The 15,252-nt window shown below is 41.8% G+C and overlaps 1 protein-coding gene across 1 annotated transcript; it reads right to left on the bottom strand.

Moving 5' to 3' along the window:
• Positions 1–9,482: 9,482 nt before the first annotated feature.
• Positions 9,483–15,029, bottom strand: LOC148017825 (auxin transporter-like protein 4). Its single transcript, XM_087661313.1, has 8 exons — positions 14,199–15,029; positions 12,961–13,146; positions 12,441–12,553; positions 12,162–12,345; positions 11,900–11,997; positions 11,612–11,819; positions 11,186–11,443; positions 9,483–10,456 (listed from the first exon to the last, which is right to left on the bottom strand). The coding sequence occupies exons 1-8, from the start codon at positions 14,370–14,372 to the stop codon at positions 10,229–10,231; spliced, it is 1,449 nt and encodes a 482-aa protein (XP_087517439.1). The 5' UTR covers positions 14,373–15,029; the 3' UTR covers positions 9,483–10,228.
• Positions 15,030–15,252: the final 223 nt, after the last annotated feature.

Raw genomic sequence — 15,252 nt, 5'->3', positions numbered from 1 at the left:
TTTGATCATATACTCTCGCACTTCGGGGAGTTGAAGGTATAACATACCACCATCGAGGTTGTCGTGGGTTTGAATAGAAGATTGCCTGTTCACAAACACGTACAAGAGAGTTCAAACCATTGTGACATAAATCATGTCGTAATACAATTACCAAGCAAATGAGTCCATGCACCTGTTCATAATGGGCCAGAAACACAAAGGTGTCGCGCAAATCCATCCATTTTTTTCAGAATGTATTTCGAGAAATCCAGATGGACCTCGTCAAACTGTTGCTCCAACTCCTCCAAGTACCACTTTGAACCACTGCACATCGAATAGTATCATGGAGAAGCTACGGTAATCCATCGTAACAATACTTTGCAAGTTCCCAAAATACTCCATCTCATCCACAACCGTGTTTGGATCCGTTGCTCGTCGCCGGCTATCTTGCTCGAACCTTGTCATGATACCACAGTCCATTGTGGAGCGCATTTTGTCAATACGCTCCACGTGAAAATGCCATCCGTGCAACCACGCTGCACTATATATTTTGTATTGTACATTGAAACACTCAAATTAGATGTTAGATATAAAATTTAGATACGACAGATTCTAAACCCCTCATCACCTTTGGACTACATCCCCTCAAGAATTCCCACTCCTCCATTGAGACCTCTGTCCCTTCACGAGACGCTGCGGTCAAAGCTCCATGCAACCATCGCGTTGACATAAACCGCGGCATCTCCTCCATGCCTTTGGGATATCGAATCAGTCGATGACGCATACTACATCGGAATTCAGCTCGCGCTTCCTCTCGATCTTGCCTAGCGATCTGGTACTTGGCGAGCCACGTCTCCATAGAGGCATGGTGCAACATACAAAAGCGATTCACTTTCTCTTCCATTGAGGCATCCATTATTTTTTCCACCCCATTTCCAACCACCACATCTCCAGTCAGTCTATCATCGTCCTTCAGCGCCATAGCATTTCATTGTCTAGTTCCACCGTTGGTAGCCATTGTGAAATATGCACTAGCACCTCAGACACCAACCAACCTGTTGAGAATCTGCCAATCACACCCTATGTATGCCCCTTTGTATGGAACAACTAGGCTAGGAAGGTGCAGTTCATTCTAGGAAGAGAGACAAATCCCATAGGCACAGTGATGTAGTGTGCTACCAAGCAATCCTATATAATGATGTACTTGACTATCACTTTCATATGATGATAATGCAATAGTACTTGTCTCTTTCTTTCAAGTGTCTGTGTCATTATCAGTCCTACACAAGATTGTGTTTATGAGTTCAAGTCTCAATCTTGAAACCTAATTCACTTGTGTAACAGTTGTCTTCTTTGTCAATGTCAACATGAGTAGTATCTTCATCTTCCATCCTCCATAGCTTTCACCTCTGCCATGCTCTAGATCCTGCATTTCTCACACAACCTTCGGCCATGCTACCTTCTGGTCGAGCTCGTTGTCGCACAAAGCCTTTCAGGGTTTTCATGAAGCACTCCAAGAAGAACATCCATCGCGTATGGACAGGTCCAGCAATCTCCACTTCATCCACAAGATGCACAAGAAGGTGGATTTGTATCGTGAGCATGCTGATGGGCAAGTATTTCTCAAAGAGACAAACTGTCTCCAGTGCTTTCTGCCTCACGGATTCAATAGAGGACGTCTTAATCTCCTTCTGTGAGATCCATTGCACCAAAGTCTACAACTTGTAAATGGCCCCGCGTATTTTTGGAGTAAGACATCCTGCGATCGCGATTGGTAGTACAAACTGCCACAAATGAGAAAGCATTATGAATAATGGCTACATTCCAAATAGCAAAATGCCCACGCTAATTACAATCTATTCGTAGTACAAACCTGACATATCTTATGCCAATCATGGGATTTTAGCCCTGATAATTGGTCGTCTTTAGAAAATGCGGACCTGAGAGAACGCATCATACTTGTCGGAGTGCGGATAGACTTCATTACTTGCTTCACAATGCGCTCTTCTTTAGTGGACAAAACCCAAGGAGCGTGAGGAAGCTGTACGCGACCATCAGCACTTGACTGCGGCCAAAGCGCCTCCATCTTACCTACCTCCTTCAAATCCATTTGTGTCCCTATAGTGTCTCTCTTTCCTGTGATGTGGTCCCATAATAAGCTGCCTACATTCTTGAAAATATGCATGGGATCCAACAAGTGGTTGACCTGTAAGTGGGTCCAATATGGCAACTCGTAGAAAATTGAGAACCGCCGCATTCCATTTGGATATGATTCCACGTGGACCATTTTCAGCTCATACCAGCTTGCAGCGTTCATACATGTTGGAGGTCGTCCAAGGAAACCTTCCCTAAGTTCATGATCCTCCGGTAAGAAAGTAGTGTGTCCTTGATATACCATCTTCTTCATGGTTCGTGACCTTTGGGAGTCTAACTGTCGCCCGCACAATGGACATGCATGATAACCTGAGGTAACCAGACCTCTTCCAACACCACGACCTAGTGAATACTTGATTGAACAAGATAAAATATAGATATTACTAGCGAGAATGGAGGCCTGCTTACCTAAGCACTCTCCCAATCCCGAAAAGTCATGCATCATCCACATGAGAATGGCTCGAATATTGGTTGACCGCCGACCATCGCGCCTGCTCATATCTTGCACAGTGACCCCCTCCTCCCACAATATCTTAAGCTCATCAACTAATGGACGAAGATACATGTCCATATTTTTTACTTTGTAGCGGCCTGGGACGAGCAAGCTAAGGATGAGATGTCCTTTCTTCATAGAAAGCCATGGAGGGATATTCTAGTTGACAAGGATTATAGGCCACACACTATAAGAAGTTGAGTGCAGACCGAATGGGTTCACGCCATCCATTGTGAGACCGAGCCGAAGATTCCTTGGCTCTCGGGCAAAGCCTGGGAAGGTAGAGTCAATGTGGCTCTATGCGCGAATCCGCTGATATTCGTTGGACTCTATCCGTGGACCTATTCTGCGCATGCCACATTGTCAAGCTCGCCATGCTGGACATACGAAACATGTGGTTTATGCGGGGGATAAGCGAAAAGTGTCTGAGAACTTTTTGAGAGATGGTTTGCCCTTGCAAGTCCTGTCGATACCTGTGAGCACCACACTTTGGACATGTCTCCATAGTCTTGCATTCTCCTCGAAACAGATAGCAATCGTTGATACATGCATGGATGTTATTGTAGTCAATGCCAAGCTTTCATAAAACATGTCGTGCATCATCACGAGACTCAGGCATGGTATTTGCAGGTGGTAATATATGATATTTCAATAACCTGAAAAAAATCATAAAACACCTTGAAAAAGCACAAATGTTTGTAATAATAGTGCCAAAAAAAAATCAATGAAGCGTATGTACAAGGTACCTAAACAACTCGGTCACACTCGTATCGCTCCACCCGTATTTTGCTTGCATACTTAAGAGTGCAAGCAGTGTCTTCAGCCGAGATACTCGGCACCCATCATATAATGGTATGGATGCTTCCTCTCTCAGCGGATCAGAAGTCTCGACATCCATGGGAATCAATGCATCGATCATTGTCTCCATCTCAGGCTCCAAGATTGTAGGTAGGTTTGGAAGGTTGCATGTCTCCTCTGGCATTGACGGTATAGATTGGCCTTACGAGTGGTGGATTGGCTCCTGCACTCCATCCATCGCACGCCCACGTACTCTTCTAATTGGCCGCAAAGGATACACTCCCCCTTGGGACGAGACATCACCTCCCTGGATAGAGAATTTGGCAGCAAGACCCAATCTTATTGTATATGGTATTCAATTAGCTTGCGAGTACAATGCATGATTGATATTAACTTCAAATTACCGTTTGTTGAAAATCCGCAATCGCCTAATCAATGATCTTAGATTGAAACTCGCCAGATCGTCATACGTGTTCTATAGACAATCGATGTTTTCATCTAATTGCCAACTTGCATTGAGAGCAAGGACATGGGACACGCTGATTAAGATACGCCTCACGACCTTGAACAATAAGACCTTCTTCGTTTTCCATCTTGTCTACGTTACAACAAACAATTTAATGACTTGTAATACAATTTGGGAAAACCCTTCACTCATTGTTTATTGGAGGTCACTTATGCTTCTCGAGATGTCTATTTAATGTGAGATCACTTGGGATGCTATATCAATGTCTTGGCATGCTATTGGACTAATTTGAGCACTCATTTACTCAATTTTATAAAGGTTTTCACTTCTATAATAAGTAGGGTTGAATGCTATTTTGTCAGAGAAACTTCAAGCTTATTGCTTGTTGATGGTTATTGATTACTTTGCATGCTACACTAATGTTTATGGTTGATGCCATATACTTGGCCATGCTTCTGGAATGCAATTGGATTGAGATTGAAGCTCAGTCTCATTGAGTTTGACTGTCACTTCTCACATCAAGTATTAATTTAAGACACTTCATGCCTCTTATCATTGGATGATACATGAGCCATTTGTTAGATATATTATAGTGGGACAATAGGACTAATTGTGACATGTACATGCTCTCTTGATACTCATTGGATGCAGTACCCCTATCGTAGGATGGTTTGATGTTTTGTCTTGGATCTAGTACTTATATCTGTCATAGTGTTGTCAGTGGTATTTATATGCTTCTAGGTTATGTATTGAGCCTTAGTGCCCTCTCTCATTTCCTTTTCTCTCTCCTCTCTCTCTCTTATTTTTTCTCTCTCCTCTCCCTCTCTCATTTCGTTTTCTCTCTTCCTCTCCCTCTATCATTTCATTTTCTTCCTTAAATGTTTTATTTGGAAAATATCTCCCTCTCTTCTTGCTAGCTTTCACTCAAGAGGTCCTTCCATTTAAATGCTCCTAACACTCTCCAATGAGTTGCATTTAGATGAGTTACATTGTGAGTTCAATTTGAATGAGGGATATCCCAACCTCATCTCAACTCCACCTCTCACCCTCAAAATTGTAGAAGAAGAAGGGGAAGAAGAGAAGAATGCAAGATAGGAGAGAAGCTTCACTCTTCTAGTTCCTCTTAATTCCTCTCTCACTCTCCCTCACCCTCACCCTCACCCTCACCCTCGCCCTCAATGTGAAGCATAAGAAGATAGGATACAAGGTGAGAGAAGAGAGCTCTCAAGTTTGCACACACAAGAATGATCTATGCATGCATCCTATGTTAATTTGAACACTTCAAAAAAGTGAATATAGGGTTTTTCTCACAACCTCTTCCATTTCCTCCCTCTCCCTCCCTCTCCCTCTCCCTCCCTCTCCCTCTCCCTCTCCCTCTCTCTCTCTTTCTCTCTCATTTCCTCTCCCTCTCACAATATATCCTAACACTCTCCAAAAGCAAAAGGGAGAGGGAGAGAGAGAATGCACTCTCCCTCCCTCTCCCTCTCCCTCTCTCATTTCCTCCCCCTCCCTCTCCCTCTCTTTCTCTTTCTCTTTCTCTTTCTCTTTCTCTTTCTCTCCCTCCCTCTCCCTCTCCCTCTCTTTCTCTCTCATTTTCTCTCCTAAACAAGCAAAAGAGAAAGAGAATTAAACCCTAAACAAGCAAAAGAAGGAGAGAATAGACTCACCGATGAGATATGGCGACTGTGGGGCGGCTCCTCTTCGCAATGAAGGCTCCTCCTCTCCTTCGCAAACGGCGGCAGCAGTGGCAAGCCTTCTTCCTCTCCCTCTCTCATGACGGTCGCTCTCTCTCTCGCTCTCGCTCTCAAAACAGTAGACGCAAAAATGCAAAATAAACCCACGCTCAGTTGCGGCCTGTTTTTTTTCCCTATGGGGCGTCGCTATTTGCATCGCCGCTATCTGCGTCGCTACCCGCCGTCGCTATAGGCTTAAATCCTTGTAGTGTTTAAATTATTTTAGACTTCATTTAGATTGGTCAATAGATGGCAATGTCATTCCTCGTCTTAGTTGGCTTACTCCAACCACAAATTTAACAATATTTTATTTGCACCATATGGTCTATTCTTTAGAAAATAGATTCTCATGACCATAGTCCCATGTTACATCATTTTTGCCATAGAATTTTCTTAAATGAAGATTGAAACAATCCAATGACCAAAGAATTTCCACAAATATGGTATCATGGATTCAATGGTTTTCAAACCAGCTGGCAGCTACAATAATTAATTAATGGATCTCACAATGCTCTTAGCCCCAATCAACCTCATGGATGAAGATCCCAAGAAAAATAGTGATCATAAAGGGTCACAAAAACACTAATCTCCTTTTACTCAAGGGAGATCCTCATATGAGTAACCTATACCACTTAAATGCTAGAATTTATAAGAAGACCCAAAAGAATAAAAATCATTTCTTAAATAATATAATGAAATATCACTTTACAAAGATGATTATTGTTAAAACATATGCTATATGTCATATGGTAGACTTTGGATTTCTTAATGTAACTAATCCTTCTTACATATACATGAATAGTAAGTATGTATGGAAAACATGTGTATGTATAGCACACCTATGTGTTGCATATGCCTTGTGCGAGTATGTTTATGACTTAAATTCATGATATTATCTTACTTTCCTAGGAACAAAATAATTGTACGAAGTTCATTAAGTTCTTAATATCCCTTTTTACATATTTTTTAAAACATGTGCAACCCACATAGCTAATACTTTCTTAACTAGTTTTTACATGAATGGTTTTTATCTACACTCCTATGAATTTTTTTCTCGTTGTATGATTAAAATGCACACTTTAAATTTATGTTATTTATGTTCATCCCCGTACTAGGAGATGATGCACTAGATGATCCAACCTCATTCAATGGAGTGGTGATGTTGATGTGCTTGCAAGGAGGCATCATCAATGAGTAGGGAAAAGAGTTGGGTAAAACTAAGAGAAAGGATTAGTGGAAAGAGTATATTTCCTTGAGTTGTAGCAGCATCCTTTGACTTCGCCTTCGCCTTCGCCTCTTCACTCGCACTTTTTTTGCACTCAATAATTTTATCATTATTTTAACGTCACTCCCTTGTTTGTCATAGCTTCACCATCAACTCTCTTGTCCAACTCTCTACAATTTGGGTCATATTCATAGTTGAGGAGAAAGGATAGGGTATTAACTACCTATGTCATCAACATTTTGATATATCAAATGGTGGCATGAGAAGGGGTAGATTTTTTTGTGGGATTATTATGTGTCATTAGCTATGAATCTTTTAGACTTTGGTTTATCATAAAAACTCTAAGTGTCATAAAATATATAGATTGTTTTGAGAAGGATAACATGTTGGCAAGAGGGTAATTTGTTCCCTAATTTCTTATTAAGAGTTTCTTATTGAGGAGAAGAAGAGCCATTGAAATTCTCTAATTGAAAATTGGAATATGTTTAATGTGTCAGGTAAGAGAGAGGGAAAATACAAAATATACTTAGGATATTTGATAAATCCAAAGGTGAGATTGAGGACACCTTAGCACCACTCACTCCTTTTAGAAATTTTTTATTGGAAAAGAAATAGGGGGAGTACTCCTTATCAAGAGCAAAGTGGGTATTCTCCTCTCTCTCTCTCTCTCTCTCTCTCTCTCTCTCTCTCTCTCTCTCTCTCTCTCTCTCTCTCTCAGAGCAAAGTGGGTATTCTCCTCTCTCTCTCTCTCTCTCTCTCTCTCTCTCTCTCTCTCTCTCTCTCTCAGAGCAAAGTGGGTATTCTCCTCTCTCTCTCTCTCTCTCTCTCTCTCTCTCTCTCTCTCTCTCTCTCTCTCTCTAGGTATTTAGAAAAAAATGAATTTCAAAAATAAAGGGGGGATGGGGGTGATTGTTAATAATAATTTAAAATATTTGTTTAAAATTAAAAAATCCATTGTGAGGGGGTACCATCATGGCATCATTCTCATGCCGCCTCCTCCTTTTAAAAAATAAAATAAATCATCATTAGAGAGGAGTACCATCATGGCAACCTTCTTATGCCGCCTCCCCCTTCTTTTGCCTTAAAATTTAAATAATCATTAGGGGGGAGGAGTGCCATCATAGTAGCCCACTTAGGCTGCCTGCCCCCCCCCAAACACCGTTCTTTATCGTTTTCTTTTTTTTCAATAATCATTAATGGGGGGTGTTGCCATTATGTTGGCCTACTTAGGTAGCCTCCCTCCTTTTTTATCTTTTTTTTTAAATTTTAATCATTAATTGGGGGGGGGGGGGGGGGGGGGGGGGGGCGCCATCATGGGAGCTACTCATGCCATCTCCCCCCTTCTTTATCATTTTTTAAACATTTTAATCATTCATTTCTTTTATTAACTTCTTTAGCCTTATTTTCTAAGGTTTAAAAATTTTATCGAGGGCGTTGTCACATGCAGGTTTTGTGGAGGAGAGTTTACACACTCTGGGTGGACATTTAATTGGAATTTAAACTAGCAAAGGGGAGATTTATTGTACATGAACTTCAAAAATGTTTTTGCACGCGTGTGATGAGAATTGATAATTGAACCAAGTTTGAGAAAAATGTGAAGGCACAGAAATGTTTTAGAAAAATATGGATCCATTACAATGACAAGTTTCAAAAGTTAAAGAGCTTGCTTGAGTACACGATTTGGGATTGAGCTAATCTATTTGCTTCCGACGATATTCGAACTTAGTTTTTAGTCAGAAAACCCATCCTCCTTTTATGTTGTAACACATGTGAAGAAGTAGACGAAGAAAGGCAATACTATAGTGTGCAATCTGTTATCCTGTGGTTCATTCTCCATCTTGTGTATCGAGGAGGTATTGAGTGTGGAACACTTGCTAATTCCCATTACTCTTACACTCTTGTTTGCAAAGAGTTGCAAGGATCAAGTCATGCATGTTTGGTGGAGAGTAGCAATAATAAGTTCTATATTTCTATCGTAAGTAGGTAATTATAGAATTTTATTTAATATATTCATGTTTGTATGAGGTTTGCTTAGCTTTTGGCTAGTTCAAGTATTAGTATGCACCCAAAAAAAGAAAAGAAAATGAAGTGTCCCATGCAAAAAAGTTCGTTTTGCATTGAAGTGGTTACACAACAAAAAGTGTGTGCATCTAAAATGTATAATTACATTACGAAGATGTGCCTTCATGCCACGGATTGGAAATTTCAACTCATCAAAGAGTGAAAATGGAGTAGCAAAGGTTAACCATTTAGCTTATACAAAATATTTCAACCGATGGTAAATTATAAACCATGAGGAATTACACGATTACATGACAACCATTGAACTTTATCCTACCACATTCAATTATCTAGATGATACTTTTTTGTTTCTCATACCTATCTTTCTCCTAGCCAATAATTTTTTGTTACTCATACCTATCCTTCTCCTAGTTGCACAATACTCAACCCAAGTGGCAAAGAGTTAGTCATGTGACTTCTTGGTAGATTAACTCTAGTGGTTGAGAACATGTTAGTAAAATGCATACTCCTCAACTCCATCGCGAGTCCTTACTAATGAAACATGAACTCAAAGAAATAACACCATTGTTATATCCATATCTCCCTTACGCAGTACACCACATCGCACATTATTACACCATTATACTAGTTGCTTGTTTATTGTGTGCGTCATTGTCTCAAAGGGTGCCTAGAATTCCAATTTGGTGTGCAACTTTAGCCTAGCACTACTGAGTTATTGTAGTGTAAGGCTTTTTCAAGTAGGAAGGGGCAAAACTCTTATAAATCTCTTGGTTTTGAAGGGTGACCCTAAGACCAAAGTCTTATATTCATAGTACTAATATTACTTCCAGTATATAAAGCCCCTGTTCAGTCGGTGGGATTCTGATGTCTAGAAGGGTGCAGGTGCTACTATTTCAAGCTTTCCATTACTGTCGGAGGAAGGAGGATGCTGCTAACGCCTTCAAAACTCAAAGTCATGAGGCCTTTTCTGCCTGTTTTTGTTACAAAATCAGGGGAGTGTGTGTCAAATCTAACAATTTGTCCCTTTTTTTTTCCTAGAATTTTAAGGAATTTTTGAAATGCTGCAATAGATTGTATTGTCAGTTAAGGGTCCACCATTTCTTGCCTTATCAAAGTCTTTAGGTTTTTTTCTCCTTTTTTAAATATTGCAATAGATTGTATGATCAGTGTTTACAGTACAGCCACAGCCCTTTGCTTTGGTACAGTCTTTTTAATGCATGAACAAATGAGAGACGAAGGAGGGCGTGCTAGCAAGCCTTGACAAAGATGGGTATGACCCACCTTCTCTGAGTCTTCAAATGCTAAGGGAGACCATGGCGATCATATTGAGGCAGAACACCCATTACTGTGTCTTTTTCTCAGCGAGAAGGCTTGGGAGGCGGTGGTGCAAGCGCAGGCTTCTTCGGACACTGGTAGCATTTCGCAAACAGGCCGAATGTGTCTATCTGGCGAACGAAGTTTGTGATGCTGGCCCAGCCCCCAAATCCTAGTCCCACCACCAGAGTCCACACAACCACAAATATGTTGAGAAGATACACCATGGTCCAGCTGCGCAGCAGGAAGAAAGGCGGCTTCTCGACAGCATTCTGCCATTATACCCAAGACCATACATTACCATCAATCTCACATAATCCACACGATTCGACAGAATGATCAGTCATGTGCAAGTGTCTACTTACAAGGGCCCCCTCAACTATGGACCATAGCAAGCTCATTACAACACCTGGATAGCACCAAGGTGTGACAGTGCTGTCGACGAGATTTGAATAGATACATGCTATGCTATCATCATGAAGATGCTACGATGTGATGCGCTCTCAGAATACTATAAAAATGTCAACATGCAATGGTATACCGAGAAGAGAAGAGTGCAATGTTATCAGATTGTATGCTATAATAGCAACATAGAGATGCTCTGACATAAGCTCTAAACCCCTGCAAGGTTGACAACATGCTGTTATATTTTCCAGGGGAATGCATGGTGTCCCCTGTAGCTACATTTTCTGATATTGTCATGGAGATACTGTGACATCCAAAGATACTAATGAATCCACCCCCTACAAGGATGTCAACATCTGAAGCTATTACTAAATCAACTTGAATGCATGTGCATCACTAGATAGATACTGTTAAGGTTTTAAGTGCATGAATGCTATCATTTCTAAGGAAGTCTAAGCCTTCTCTAGTTTAGAGCTGATAAGGGAACACGGGGGATTTGATATACTGTGAATTTGTCTTTGCAACAACAGCTAATGGCAGCAACCTTTAATACACCATCTCCCCATTGAAACTTAGCTTCCAAGGAGAGCACGTACCTCCCTTGCAGTTGTTGTACGATAAGTCATCATGTGTGCTAGAGCTGGTATGATGTATACAGTGAAAGTCACCAGCAAGGCTCCGACAGCTGAGTTGATTGGTCCAAAGAACGGGAAAATGATAGCCAAGAACCAGATTGGTAGAACGACTGGCAAGCGTATTAGGGCTCGAAGAAGCATGCTTTTGGTGGTGTGAAATCCAATCGTTTTCTCCCACACAAAATAAAGTGGGGTGCAGGCAAAACCAAAGGTAATAAACTGCAAAACACACGTTGACAAGCAATCCATAATTAGCTGTGAGGTGTTTTAGATGTCGTCAGTATATTGCTTTGGGGTAGTAGATCTGAACGTCATGACTTCACATGCACACTCAGCTACATGCCAACAACGTGCATGATATGCGTGCTTTTGAGGTATTATTCTTACTTGATGAATCAACATGACGACAACTGCCAAATCACGGGCTGGAGATCTCGGAAGCAATGAAAATGCATTAGAGTGATCAAGGAGCAAGTCTCCAAACGCCCAATATACAGCAATGGCAGATGGTAATGTCAGTGTGAAGACATATAGAGTAGCTGCTAGGTAGATGGTTTTGAACTTCTTAGGTTTCCACATCGCATGCATTATTTCCCTGCATGAGGAATTAATGTCAGCCTCTCTATCCACATGTTGGTTATCTTGAAAGCATACTGGAGAAATCAGGCTACATACACTGTTACAGCATGCCCGCCAAACGTATAAAGAATATTGGTAGCTCCAGTGAAGTAAAGAACCAGCTTAGTGGGACCAGAATGTTGCACACCTGCAACCTGAAGACAGTGAACAAGTTGTCATCCCTGTGTGTCTAATAGGCTCATGTACGCATGTGGCCACACACACAGACTGGGACTACAAATTTTTGCTGAGGAGATCCAATTAAACTTGTTTTTTCATATAAATACAAGTGTCTGCACCTCTGCCAAATGGTCTATACCTGTCCATTGATAACGGCAGCTATTGTCATATACCAGGCCGTGTATGTTGTCATGCCAAGTCCCAAGAAAGACCATATGCGGTAATTATGAAACGAAGGTATGAAAACAGTCAAACAACAGCAGGCACCAAAGATATATGTCCATGTTCGCTTATCCAAATGATCATTGATGTAATATATGTTGCTGCAATTGTTAGGTAGGACACATGAGCTTTGTCACTAGATGTATGTCATGAAAACATGAACTCCACGTCTTCTCTTGAAAACTAGTGGGCATACCTTCCACAAGCAATTAGCTGGATAACAGAACCAAACAGCAGAAATATGCAATTGAAGAAGAGGCCAACCGCTTTCCAATAGGGCCCTAAGAGTCCATCAAGCACCTCAAACCACTGTCATTCAAAAGCAATTCGATGAGCGAGACACAACTGTAGTAGAAACTAACATTTTCAGCACGTCAATACCTTCTATATAGATTCCTAATGCATGTATGTCCCTCTTCTTAAACACATGCATTCAGACACTGCTAATTTACATATCTCATGTTTCCAATATCCGGGAGAATTCCATGTTTCAGTTTCACTGCTCGTCTCTAAACCCAAGGTATGTCTGAAAAGCGAATTTCAGTGTTTGTCTAGACCTCTTCCTTGAGCTGTTTCTTAATGTAGGGTAGTGCTTTGTTTTCTCTTCACCTGATTGTTTGCTCCCATTAACCAAAAAGTTCAGACCATGAACCACAATGATGATTTGCTTTGTAAGTGGAACTATAGTGCGCCCATTGATCTGACATGCATTTTACCTGGATGACATGGTTTTTGAAGTTTACATTCTCTCTTTGTTTTCGAGATCTATACTCCACATACAGACAACTTATCAGATAAGCTGTCCAGCTCCCCACCAATCCATAGAAAATCTGAAAGATCACGCCTGATACCATTCCAAGCTGAGAGAAAGAGTATGGAAGTGTCAAGAGGACCTGTGCAACCTGCATCGGCATATCACACACATTATACGGCATAAGATCAGATCAGAAGGAATGCTAGTAAGCGAAACTTAACAAGCACGAGGGCAATTTCATCTTCAAAATTAAGATCCCGATAGGTTACGTACTTGGTATCAAATTATTTGTTCCATCCTTACCAACGATGCAGTAGCATTTTCAACACAATATGCAAGTTAGGATTTAAGACATTGGATTGTGTTGTTTCAAGTTAGGATTTAAGACATTGGATTGTGTTGTGGACACTGATATAAATGAACTGGATTCAGCTTAGATTCAGTATGTGAGCCCTTCAAGATGTCATAACACTGGGAGGTGTCCACCTATACAGGCTATACAAATCAAATGTTTCTAGGATTTCATAATGTGGTTCACCACATCGGTAGAAGAGTCTGCAAAGAGCCAATGATCCCTCTACAATGGGGTGACTGCGTTTTCCCTTTGAAATTTGGCAGCAGTATGATTCCAGCAAGTAGCAGCTTAGCGAAGGGAGATCTAAGCAAGATGACATATAATAGACCAAAAAGTGGGTGCTTAAAATGGCATGTCATAGACCAAGGTTGGGTACATCTCCTTTGAGGGCACTAACAGCTGGGGAAAGGGGAGAAATTTTTAAGCATAGTCCTTTGCGGTTTCAAAAAATTTGCAAGGGACTGGAACAATTAGGCTTAGAATACATCAACATGCACATATCGTAGATACTGGTGCCAAGTAGGGCAGTGAAGCTTATCAATTATGGAGCTTGCATCACCTCGAAGAAGAATGAGGCAACACTCTACACCTTGACAAGTTCAACAGTGAGGAGCAAGTTTGGCACGTTAATTAGCAGTTCCACATACTGAAGATTTTGTAGCAAAAAACTGACAGATGCTTGGCACTCTTCGGAAGTGCCGATGACTATGTAGTATGGAAGTAGCTCTTTGCTTTCCAATTCCAATTTGACACAAGGCTTGCAGAATGATTTCTAACAAGGCTAAAAATGTCTCTACAAGCCTGATGATCTCGAATATTACTGTGAGCTTATCTAACTTGCTTACCTGATTAGAAGCACAGCTAAACCAGGCATCATAGACAGACCCTCCATGCCAGAGGAAGGACTTTAGTTGACCTTTGAAGGATCGGTCCACCAGCGCATCTTGATCCTCATGATCCAGCTCCATTTCTGTGTAGTTGCCCACCATTGCCTGTTCAGCCTCCTTGTGGGCAACCATGCTGGCGGCTTGAATGTATGGTTCACTCGTCCAGAGAATTCTCAAAGTATGAGAGAGAGAGAGAGAGAGAGAGGCGATGTACTCTTAAGTAGGTTGCAGGGGCTGCTGTCCACTCGAGCTAATTAAGGCAAGGAACAGGAATGCATTGAAGTCTCTGCAACAGGAGGATGGTCTGTAGTCAGTGGTGTATCACATGTGCCCTCAAGGCGAGTTTGATTTGTGGGTGAAGGGAGAGTCTCTGTTCTGGAGGGGAGAGTGAGAGGCAGAGCAGCTGAGCTGAGGGGATCTTGTGATGAGGCAGAAGGTGATGCATGACAGTTGGAGAGAGAGAGAGAGGAGAGGGAGGCAAGAGTACAAGAGAAGGCTTTAAGGTCCAGTTGCCAAAGGGGCTCTCCACACACGCACGCACGCACACAATCTCTCTCTCCCTCCCTTCCCCGCTCCGGCACTCCCACCTAGGCTAAGGGCTCCGAAGCTCTCTCTCTTTCTTTGTTGTCCGCTTTCTTTCTGCTTGCAAAAGGAAGAGAGCCTAGAGGAGACAGGGACAGTGGCAAGCAAACAGGGTTAGGGGACTCGACAAACGATGAAGAAAAAGGGCAAGGAAGAAAGGAAGCAGGAGAAGAAGCAGCTGGTGCTGCCGCCTCCTCTCTCTCTCTCTCTCTCTCTATATATCTATCTCTCTTATCAGAGGGGGAGTGGACTGTAGACTGACTTCGACTGAGGAGTGAGGACTGTGGCTCAGTCACACTCCTCTGGCAGGTCAGAGTGTCGTGCTGATGTGGCTCCGGGCAGCCGCGGATCATGGATGCGTTTCGGCCCCGGATTACCGACGTGGCATGATGACGTGGCGTGTTTTTCGAACCCGAGGCCCACATCAGAT

This window comes from Lygodium microphyllum, chromosome 21 (genome assembly GCF_053477565.2).
Source record: "Lygodium microphyllum isolate KBCC chromosome 21, Lygodium_microphyllum_v1.1.10, whole genome shotgun sequence".
Taxonomy (NCBI): Eukaryota; Viridiplantae; Streptophyta; class Polypodiopsida; order Schizaeales; family Lygodiaceae; genus Lygodium; species Lygodium microphyllum.
Note: the sequence above shows the minus strand (reverse complement) of the source record. Positions and strands in the feature narration are given on the sequence as shown.

Bases quoted from the DNA above. Each gene is read 5' to 3' on its own strand.
- LOC148017825 (XM_087661313.1), bottom strand. From the start codon at position 14,372: ATGGTTGCCCACAAGGAGGCTGAACAGGCAATGGTGGGCAACTACACA. The intron at 12,554-12,960 runs GTAAAATGCATG...TTTGAATGACAG, and splicing joins TCAAAAACCATGTCATCCAG to TGGTTTGAGGTGCTTGATGG. The intron at 11,998-12,161 runs GTATAGACCATT...CACTGTCTTCAG, and splicing joins CTGCCGTTATCAATGGACAG to GTTGCAGGTGTGCAACATTC.